Source organism: Piliocolobus tephrosceles, chromosome 16, assembly GCF_002776525.5.
Source record: "Piliocolobus tephrosceles isolate RC106 chromosome 16, ASM277652v3, whole genome shotgun sequence".
In the NCBI taxonomy this organism is placed as follows: domain Eukaryota; kingdom Metazoa; phylum Chordata; class Mammalia; order Primates; family Cercopithecidae; genus Piliocolobus; species Piliocolobus tephrosceles.
This window is the reverse complement of record NC_045449.1, coordinates 71871232-71882148: the sequence shown is the minus strand read 5'-3', so window position 1 is coordinate 71882148 and position 10917 is coordinate 71871232. Positions and strand designations below refer to the sequence as shown.

At 49.2% G+C, this 10917-nt stretch overlaps 1 protein-coding gene and 1 pseudogene across 7 annotated transcripts in view; both read right to left on the bottom strand.

Moving 5' to 3' along the window:
• Nucleotides 1–4337: 4337 nt before the first annotated feature.
• LOC111542363 lies at nt 4338–6324 on the bottom strand (annotated as a pseudogene). Its single transcript, XR_002731524.3, has one exon. The product of XR_002731524.3 is annotated as an uncharacterized LOC111542363 (transcript).
• The window catches only part of TNRC6C (trinucleotide repeat containing adaptor 6C), a 153301-nt gene continuing 148069 nt past the window's right edge, over nt 5686–10917 (bottom strand). For all 6 annotated transcript variants that reach the window (XM_023211692.3, XM_031934355.1, XM_023211690.3 and 3 more), the window contains 3 exons: nt 9231–9301; nt 8221–8360; nt 5686–7311 (listed from right to left, as the gene is read on the bottom strand). In XM_023211692.3, coding sequence (XP_023067460.1) covers nt 6951–7311; nt 8221–8360; nt 9231–9301 — 572 coding nt within the window. In that variant the 3' untranslated portion in view covers nt 5686–6950. The remainder of the gene's footprint in view (nt 7312–8220; nt 8361–9230; nt 9302–10917) is intronic.

The following is a 10917-nucleotide window of genomic DNA, read 5'->3' as shown; positions in this document are numbered from 1 at the left end:
ACGGCCCAGGGATCATGTCTGCAGGAGCTGCGCTTCGGACTGGGGGAATGAGCCCGGGTGGGGAAACAGTTGGAGAGTGATGGGCCCAGAAAAGGGTCAGACCGAGGTGGAGATGCCACTGGCTGTTAGCAGACCCCGCGCTGGGTCTAGCCCACCTGGTTCCACGGGAATGCTCCTGTGCTCTGCAGACATCTGGGTGCTGCCACTGGGGCCCCACAGAGTTGGCCATCTGGGTGGATCTGAGCCAAGTGGTGCTTCTGGACCTCGGCAAGTAGCTGGTGCTGATTCTGGGCGGCCGCTGGTGGCAGCGTCTCCAGGCGTGAACGCTGCTGGATGAAGCTGCGTGGGCAGTCCAGAAAGTGGTTGATGGTCCAGAGTGACTGACCTGGGGTTTCCGGCCCCCATCGGTGCAGATGCCGTCCTCCAAACCATCACGGTCCCTCTCTGGCTGGGGACGTATGCCTGCCACTGCTGGCTTGACAACATGATCATTGGTTGTGACCTGTTGAGCCCATCTTGCCAGCCTCACAAAGCACAGTACCAGCTGCTTATGGCAGGGAAGTGGAAGAACTTGCCCCAGATATCTCTGGAGAATTACCGTGTGTGCTAGTCAGTTGTTTGTGTCAACCAGGCCAGGCTGTGGGGCCCAGTGATCTCATCAACAGGAGCCGAGGTGTTGCTGTGATCGTGTGCTGCTGGAACGTGGTGAACAACTACAGTCGATTACACCTAACGATCATTCTTGAGAATGTGGGTGGGCCTCATCCCATCAGCTGAAAGCTTCAAGAGCAAACACCCAGGTTTCCCACAGAGGGAATTCTGCCTTGAGACGGCGGCGTCCACTCCCACTGGATGTCCAGCCTGAGGCCCTACGGCTGGGTGAGCCTGTCCTCTCTATCTCCTACTGGTTCTGTCTGTGGCCCCACCTTGTGGCCACAGACCCTCCAGCGAGGTCTTCCTGTGTTTCTTCGGAGCAGCCCTTGTGTGCTGGAGGCCTGGGCTTCAGCGTGTCCTTGGGTGCCCTGGGGCGTGTTCTGTGACCTCCCAGCTCCTCGCCTCATGGGGCTGCTGTATCAAGTGACACAGTTCATGTGCTGTGTACCATGCCTGGCATCTGTTTGAGGTGTTTGCCCGACGAGAACAGCCTAAGACCTGGAAACTGCAAACTGTTGTTTGAGTGGATGGGAAGTTGGTGCTATTTCAGGCTGAATGACAAGACTCCGCGATGCCACTGCTTCTCAGCCTTGGCTGCACAACAGAACCCACTGGGGAGGTTTTAAAAACGTTGGTACTTGCTGAGGCGGTGGCGCGTGTCTGTAATTGCAGCTGCTCCAGAGGCTGAGGTGGAGGATTGCTTGAGCCCAAGAGTTTCGGTTTATTTGCTTTTTGAGAGAGTCTTGCTCTGTTGCCCAGACTGGAGTGCAGTTGCACGATCTTGGCTCACTGCCTCAGCCTCCCAGGTAGCTGGGATTACAGACACATGCCACCACACAGGGCTGATCTTTATATTTTTAGGATGGGGTTTTACCGTGGTCAGGATGGTCTCGATCTCCTGACCTCAAGTGATCTGCCTGCCTCAGCCTCCCGAAGTGCTGGGATTACAGGTGTGAACCACTGCACCTGCTGAGCCCGGGTGTTTTGAATCCAGCATGGACAACAGCAAGACCCTGTCTCAACACAAACAAAACACTGGTGCCTGAGGCCCACCCCCAGAGATTGTTTTTGAGTTGATTTGGATGTGAATTATCTTTAAAATTTTGAATGTGATTTTTTTTTTTTTCGGGGGGGACAGAGTTTCACTCTTGTTGCCCAGGCTGGAGTGCAATGGGACAATCTTGGCTCACCGCAACCTCCGCCTCCTGGGTTCCAGCGATTCTCCTGTCTCAGCTTCCCGAGTAGCTGGGACCACAGGCGCCCACCACCACACCCGGCTAATTTTTTGTATTTTTAGTAGAGTCAGGGTTTCACTGTGTTAGCCAGGATGGTCTCAATCTCCTGACCTCCTGATCTGCCCGCCTTGGCCTCCCAAAGTGCTGGGATTCCAGGCGTGAGCCACCGCGCGTGGCATGATGTGAATTATCTTAAAAATTTCAGATAATTCTAACATGGGCCAAGGCTGAGAACCCCTGGTTTGGGCCTATCTACCTACCAGGTTGTCACAAACGCCCGTGGACTTGGGGGCTTCGGAAATGTGCTTCTGCTTTTTTGAGATGGGGTCTCGCTGTTGCCCATCCTGGAGTACAGTGGCACAATCACAGCTCACTGCAGCCTCGACCTCCTGGGCTCAGGTGATCTTCCCGCCTCAGCCTCCCGAGTGTCTGCGTCTGGTTTTCCTGACGACCTGGGGGCCAGGCATACCACACGTGCTGCTCTTCGGGGGCCAGTCCTGCACTAGGAGCCCATCAGCCACAACTCCGCTGAGCACTGATGTGCAGAGCTAAGCAGCTGTGTTTCCATCTGGATCCTGCGTAGGTTTTCTTGGCCCATCCGTAGACACCGCACTCATGCAGAGGATCTTCTTGGGATGCCCCACTGTCTCCGTTTTCCCTCTTCACTGAACACACACTCAGTCGAGGCACACCATAGCGCCTCTGCGTCTGCTGGCTTCTCCCCCATTGGAACAGCCTTCTTGGCATGCCGCGCTGCTAGCCGCTGGGCACCCTGCCTTCTGCCTTTAGCGTTCTGCCATGATGTTGCCAAAATAGTTAAAAAAAAAAAAAAAAAAAGGCTGGGCACAGTGGCTCATGCCTGTATTCCCAGCAGTTCGAGACCAGCCTGGGCAACATGGTGAAACCCCATCTCTACAAAAATAAAAAATGAAATGAGCTGAGTGGGGTGGTGCATGCATGCTTGTGGTCCCAGCTACTTGGGAGGCTGAGGTGGGAAGATCGCTTGAGCTCAGCCTTGAGGTCAAGGTTGCAGTGAGCTGAGATTACATCACTACACTCCAGCCTGGCAGACGGAGACTCTATATTAAACAAACGCACAAACCACAAAGGGCAGGTCTGAACCTGTCATTAAAAAAAAAAAACAAACTAAAAAAAATATCCACAGATGCAGGTGAAGAACCTGTTTTCTTCAAGCCTCCTTCCCACCCATGGGTGCAGATGGTGCATGGAAGCCCACAAGGTCTTTGTGTGGGGTCCCTACATGGGGCTTTAGCTTACACTGCTCCCCGTCTGTCCCCCGAGTTGCCAGTCTGTCAAAATCCAACCTGCTCTCCCAGGCCCAGGGCAGATGCCACCTCCTCCGTGAAGCCTGCCACATCCTTTGCATGCCCTTGGGCACTGACCTTGTTCTCCCAGCGCACAGGCATGGGTGCGGTTTGCTCCATCCTGATGCAGGCACAAAAGGAACTCTCGCTGAGGCTCCGCGCAGAGCTGAGGGTTGCCGCTTCCAGGTTCAGGTGCATCTTGAGTTTCATTCCCAGCTTCCTTTTCTGGTCTTTAATTTCTTTTCCGGATTAGGTCCCACTCAGTGCTTTCCTTCTCAATTTCCAAAAGAGGATGGTCAGAGCCAGCAGCACCCCGCCTTCCCCATGGTGGAGGGGGGGCAGCCTGTGGCAGGGTGCGAGTCCCATCTTTTTGAAGGAATTGACTCAAAGTGGGCAGGTCCACCTTTGACCTTTCCCCAGGGAGTGGAGACAGAAAAAAGACCTTTGCTTAGTGTGAGTGAGGGGCCGCCGGGGTGCTTGGTTTGTCTTCAGAGGCCTGTCTGTAACACCAATGCCACACCGGTGGCACTGACTGGACACCCTGAAGGCCACGGCCAGTGTCCTAGGAAGGGACTCAGTTTCTAGCTATGCCAACTGAGATTCTGGGGTGAGGCTGGTGCTGCTTCCGAAGTTCCACTGTGCTCAAAGTGCTTGGTGAAAGTTAGCGAAGGTGATTTTACAAAAATAAATGCATAAAATGTCTAGGAAACACAAAAAAATCCTCATTCTTCTTCTCTTTGAATATTTTTTAAGCCCAAACTGGACCCTAGGCAAGAGTGAGTGGCACTCCTCTGCCAGGACTCCAGGCGGGCCCCAGCCTCTTCTTGCTGCCATCCCAAACAGAAGTTACCAGATGAACAGACTCGGATGGGCTGCGGGGGTGGAGAGCTAGAAAGCTTGGTTGTGCCTCTCAACGATTAAGATTTCAATATTTACAGCAAAACCACAAAGCAAATGATAGAAAGCAAAACAACAGGAAGTATGAGTTCACTCATGAGAGAGGCACCTATTTGAGCTCTGAGGAAATTACAGAGGGAATGCACGCAGCGGGACAGCTCTCCCCGTCGCAGCGTGCAAAGCAGACATCCATAGTATCTGCTTTGAAAAATGAAAAACACATTACTTTGAACAGCCAAGAAAAAAAATTGCAATTTATTAAGATTCAATAAAGCGTTGTACTTTCGAAAGTAACTTTCGATGCATGTTCTTCAACAATCACATTCTATGAGGAAAACATTAAGAGCCACAAACTTGTTTTTTAATCTCAGAGTTACAGACATACTAAGTTCAAAATAAAAGGTCAAAAAAAACCCAAAACAAAACAAACAAAAAGCCTCAAACAAACCCAACAAAACCCAAAAACAAACAAACATATTCTTGACTTCCATCCCCAATTTTAAAACAAGAGTTTTTCTACAACTCAATGCTCGCCGGCAGCACGGGAAGTAGTATGTCGGGCGCACATACGCACACGCACGCTCACACGCACACATATTGGATATACATACGCAGGTGTGTATGTCCATCAAATATATAGAACGCATGTAATGGCAATGAGATGCAGTCACTCTGAGGAAGGTTGGTTTTGCTAAATATCCTACTAAACTTGAGAAAAAAAGTCTTGAACCCAGTTTGTGCATAGTTCATGATCCTCTATAAAACCAGCTTTTGTGGATCTGCAATCTTGCAGGACTTTTTTTTTTGTATTTTTTTGTTTTGATAAAACCATTAAAAAGCTAATTAAAAAAAATGTAATGCACAAGTTTCCTGATCAAGCAGGCAGGGAGCACAATGTTCATATATATATATTTTAAAACATACTTGAGGGTATGTTATTCCATTGTCTTTCTTCCTTGCAAAACAATCAAAACATTGATCATTTTTAAAACATAAAGCAATTTTTAATATATAAAGCACTCTTCAAACATCTATTTCTTTTGAGTCCATTATTTGGTAAATATGTAACTGCTACACATTAGAGATTAGGTATTTTTCTTCTTTGTGTTTTTTTTTTCCTTTTTCTTTTTTTTCATTTTTTTGTCTTTTTTTTTTTTTTTAAATAACATCTTCAGTGCTAGGAGTTGGGTTTAAAAATACATGAAATGGTGTGGAGCTGCCCTCGGGAGCCCTGGCTTTCCTGAGAGCGCGTCCGGCATGTGCAAGACAGTGGCCACAACGCCTGTCACCTTGACGAAGGGGCGAAAGCAATCGACAGAGTCCACGACGATGGCCGAGGGAACAGCACTGTCCCGTCCAGAGCTCTGAAGGAGCGCATCTGCATTCTGAAAATAGGTTTCTTTACGACGGAAGTCTTTTTTTTTTTTTAATTCCTTTTTAAATTTTTAAAATTTTAAAGTCTGAAGGAGAAAAAAAGGTCTGTAAACAGGTGGGAGCCCAAACCCCAGGCTCCCCCAAAAGCAGTCACAACCCACGCCCAAGTGCTTGTTTCTGTTCCTTCCATGGAACCATCCATTCTTTACAAGTATCTATGGCCACAGTTCAACAAGTTTTTTTTTTTTTTCTCTTTAACTTTATATTCCAAATGGAAAAATGGTGCAATACTCTGGTAATAATTTTCTTGCATTAGTCCACAATAAAAAGCTGCTAAAGGTAGGTATACATATTATTTCTCCAGAGATATACACTGTACTTTTCAAACGCAGTCACAGAGTCCTTGAGTAAACATTTACACATGAATTGTCGCCAGCCCTGTCCTAGGAATTCTCTGTAATGTATAGGATTAGCTAAAGGAAGGGCGAGGACACTCAGTGCAAAGTTAGAAGCTAACAATAACAAACGTTTGACCAATGCGCCAAAAAAAAAAAAAAAAAAAGCATATACTGAATATAAGGGAAAACCCACAGTTAAATCCTCACACGCTTTCAAACACACACACAAAGAAAATGCACGCCGTGCAGGAGCACGCGCCACATACGCACACACACTTCTGTTTCAACACGCACACATACACACACACGGAGGCTATGAACTTAGAAATTTTTCCTAGAGCCTGTTTCTGTGTACTGATGTCAACCTGGAAGTGTAGAATTAGAAAGTGTTCACATTTCACTATTGGCCTGCTGGATTCAAGTATTTGCATGTTTGATATGTCTTTTTTTAACTTTTAAAAAATATTTTTTGGGATAAAAAAATGACATGAAAAAGTAATGAAACAAGGGTAATGTGCATAGGCGGATCCAGGGGAACAGAGAGCAGATCGCAGCCCACGCCTTCCGCTCAGCTCCCACCGCGGAGCCGCTCTGCGCCCGGCGGTCCACACCAGACTCTGCCCTGATTACCGGCCGCCTCTGGTAATGTGCATAATCGTCACAGGCTCATTTTAAATAGGCTTCACGTCTCCCTCCCTCCCCCACAGATAAAATAACCCTTTCCAGCCCACAATCTGAAAAGTGCCCTTCATGATAGAACTATTCTAAGCAGCTTTTATACTTTAAAAAAAAAAAAAAATCAAAATGACAACACACTATACAAACATAAGACACACAAAATAAAAAGCTATGAGGAACATCCTGTCATTAGCATGTGACGCTGACCCACCGCAGCCCGCACTGTTTTGCGAACAGTTCACAAGGACTGCGGCCAAGGTTCGTCTTCAGTCCTGGACAGAGGTACTCAAAAGGGTGGCCGCTGCTGGGTTCCAGCGGGTCTGTGGGGCCGCCCAGCTGGGAGGGGTCCCGGGAGGGGTCGGCTCTCCTGATGCTGATGATGGCAGCTCCTACAGGGACTCCCCGCTGAGTAGGTCCCCAGGCAGCAGGGTGGTCAGAGGGGTGGGGCTGCCGATCACCCTGCTGTCGTCGGCGCTGGGCGGGCCCCACAGGCTGCTGGAGTACTGGGGCACCCCGCCCCAGAGCAGCTCACTACTCCCCTTGCCACCCAGGCACGGGGCATTCCAGTGGCCAGCGTCGCTGCGCACCAGGCCATGGGAGCTGCCCGCTGCGCTGAGCCGCGGCTGGCTGGACGCGCTACTGGACTGCCAGCTGGAGGTGGGTGGCAGCGCCTGGCCTTGGGCTAAGAAGCGATTCACTTCTTCTTCGCCAGCGAACTCGGCCAGGATGGTAGTGTTTCCCAGGACGCACCTGCAACAGCAAGACGGGGCACGTGAGCAGGGCCCCCCCAAGTCCTGCTAAGTTCGTGGCACCTGCTAAGTTTCTGTCTCTGTATTGGGAAAGGCTACCTGGAAGCCATCGTGTGGCTTGTTTTGCTATTTCCAAACCCAGACTGTGAAGGTTTACTCAGTTCAGACTTCTAGCAGCAACACCGTACTGGCACAGAGAGTACATCTTCAAGTGCATGAACACACCATTAAATGTGGGCTCGTTTAGGGTCAGTGTCATTTGCATCCTGGGCTAAAACAGGAATGACTAATTTCTAGGTTCCATGTCTCAAGTGATGCTACTGATCAGGTCTACTCATACTTCTATCAAAAGCAACCTTTCGTTAGGGTGAAGGGTTGGCTGTGAGGACCGCTGCTGGGCCCTGTGTAGGAATGTGTCACAGGGAGAGGGGAGTAGACACAGCAACTCAGCAGCAGAAAAAACCAGTAATAAGTCTCAAGATACCTGTGAGGAACTGACCTGTGTCACCTTCCCCCAGTTCCTCTGCTGACGTCCTAACCCCCAGTACCTCCCCATGTGACTGTGTTTGGAGATGGGGTCTTTAAAGAGGTAATTAAGTTAGTTACATGAGGTCACATGGGTGACTGGTGTCCTTATAAGGAGAGATCAGGGCACCGACATGCACAAAGAGATGACCGTGTAAGAACAGAGGGAGAGGGCAGCTGTCTACAGCCAAGGAGAGAGGCCTCAGGAGAAACCAGCCCTGCCCACACCTTCATCTTGGGTGTCAGACCTCCGGCCTCCAGAAGTGGGAGGGTGGCCAGCCTGCGGAATGCTGCTATGGCGGCTCAGGACACCCCTGCAACACCCCTAACCTAACGCCCTGGGGGATGTGGAGCTACTTGGAGCGCTGAGGTGGCTGTGACATACATGTGCAGAGACTTCTGGGCCTTGGCAGCCTCCTCCTTGGAGCTATACCGGACCACGGCATTGCCTTGAGTCAGATTCAGGTGGAATGTGATGAGAGGCCCATGTTGCAAACACAATGTCCGCAGTGTAGAACCATCAATCTGACAGAAGAAGCACAGGGGCATGAATGAGCTTTCTTCTGATTTCTTTCACTACAGCCTTCCAAAGAAAAAACATGAAACTGGATACACTAAACACTAGGAAAATGTTTTTCTTTAAAAGGCTTTAATAATATGTGATTTTACAATGTTAACATTCTGTATCTCTGTGGCCAAATGTGTAACTAAAATCTTGGATGTTTCAGTTATATTTTATGAGTTAGGCTAACCAGAGGAAGGAGAAAAACCCCATTTTGAGTTCAGCTCTCCTTTCACCAGAGCACGTCACACAGAGCTCCTGGTTTGCAAAAGGCACCTGGGTCCAGCTGCTGACAACAGACTTGGGAGATGTGTAGGTGGGTGTGGCCTGGGTCCCGGGAAGGGACTGGCTAGACCCACAGTCTGACGTGGCCAAATCACTCTTTTAAAAAATGTTATAAAAATACACACATGGGGTCTTGCTATGCTGCTCAGGCTGGTCTCCAACTCTTGGGCTCAGGTGATCCCTGGCCTCGACCTCCCAAAGTGCTGGGATTACAGGCGTGAGCTACTGCGACCGGCCAGGCCCAACCACTCTTGAATGGGTAGTTGTAAGATAAACAATTCTATTTACAGAGCACACTTTTCCAGCCTCTAGTGGGTAAACAAACAATTCACCAAGAACATAGTTAAAAGAGGCCCCTGGGCCCCATCTGCTGCTGCTGCTGGAGCCAAGCCTGGCACTTGCTCATCTCCTCCCGTGCAGCATCACCTCTGGACCCTGACCAAGAAGCCCCCACTATCCCACCCCACCAGACAGCCTCATCTACATCCAGGGCCAAGAGGGAACCCTCCTTGGATCATGCTCAGCGACACAGGGGCGCCGTACTGCACCTGGGGAGTGAGGTTTCGAAGAACGAGCCAGCTGCTGGTTCTTCCTGAGGCGTCGGTGCTCCAGGCAGAACCTGCAACAAGAAGGGAGAACCTGGTTGACAAGGCCCCATGCCAGTGGATACTGTGGCCTCCCCACCTCTTACTGTGCTGAAGTGTGGGACAGCACGGGCCATCACCGCACGATCTAGGACAGCCTTTCTCAGCCTGGGAGGTCCATGCTTTCTTTGGTAAACTAAAACCTCACAGTCCCTGCAGACCCCCTTCCCACTTCCCCGTGGTGACTCTGACTTCTTGGATCTTCCCGCCAGCCCAGGAGACCCGTGTTTTCCCATCTGTGCCAGGAGAGACAGAGGTGATGAGAAGCCTGACAATCTCCAGGAAAGCTCTGGTCTCCACCTCTGCCTGTCCCCAGACCTGGTGTGGAATCAGTGCTCCCAGGTTCTTCTGGTGAATACAACAGAGCAAATCCCTAAAGGCTGCTGCTAAAAGGCAGAAATTGTTACTTTCAAACTATCTGATATGGTTTGGCTGTGTCCCCATTCAAATCTCATCTTGAGTCGTAACTCCCATGATTCCCATGTTTTCTGGGAGGAACGTGGTGGGAGGTAATTGAATCATGGGGGCACATCTTTCCTGTGCTGTTCTCGTGATAGTCTCACAAGATCTGACGGTTTAAAAAACTGGAGTTTCTCTGTACAAGCTCTCTTCTGTTCTCTTGTCTGCCACCATGTGAGATGTGCCTTTCACCTTCTGCCATGACTATGAGGCCTCCCCAGCCACGTGGAATTATAAGTCCAACAAACCTCTTTCTTTTGTAAATTGCCTCATCTTGGGTATGTCTTTACCAGCAGCATGAAAATGGACTAATAAAGTAAACTGGTACCAGTAGAGTGGGGTGCTGCTGAAAAGATACCTGAAAATGTGGAAGCAACTTTGGAACTGGGTAACAGGCAGAGGTTGGAAACTCAAGGCTCAGAAAAAGATGGGAAAATGTGGGACAATTTGGAACATCCTAGAGACCTGTGAAATGGCTTTGACAAAAAAGCTGATAGGGACATGCAGAACAGGCAGAGGTGCTGCACACCGATTCCTATGGAATCATTATTAATTGGTCCCCCAAGGGCACGTTTAGCTTGAATTGCACCTCTCAGTCTGCGTGCCTCGGCCACACTATGTTCAGCTGATCTGAACAAAATGGTCAGAGGGTAGAAATGATAAGAAGTACGGCAAAAGTTCCTATTATCTGGAACCATGGCGGTATAGTGGCACCTCAACCTCAAATGATATGGCCCGTTGTAGAGGCTAAACATAAGGATTTGTGGAAACTATTAATAGCTCTTAATAAGATCAAAATTAGGGAAAGAATAAAAAAGCATCTAGAAGAACACTCTACAAACTTGTTTTTGGATATTGCAAAATTAAAAGAACAAATATTTAAAGCATCTCAGGAACACCTGACCTTAATGCCAGGAACTGGAGTGCTAGAAGGAGCTGCAGACAGATTAGCAGCTAGTAACCCATTAAAATGAATAAAAACACTTGGAAGCTCTGTGATTTCAACGATGATTGTACTTTTAATCTGTGTTGTCTTTGTATAGTCTGCAGATGTGGATCCTGACTCCTGCAAGAAGTAGCTCACCGTGACAAAGCTGCCTTTGCTTTTATTGCTTTGCAAATCAAAGATGGG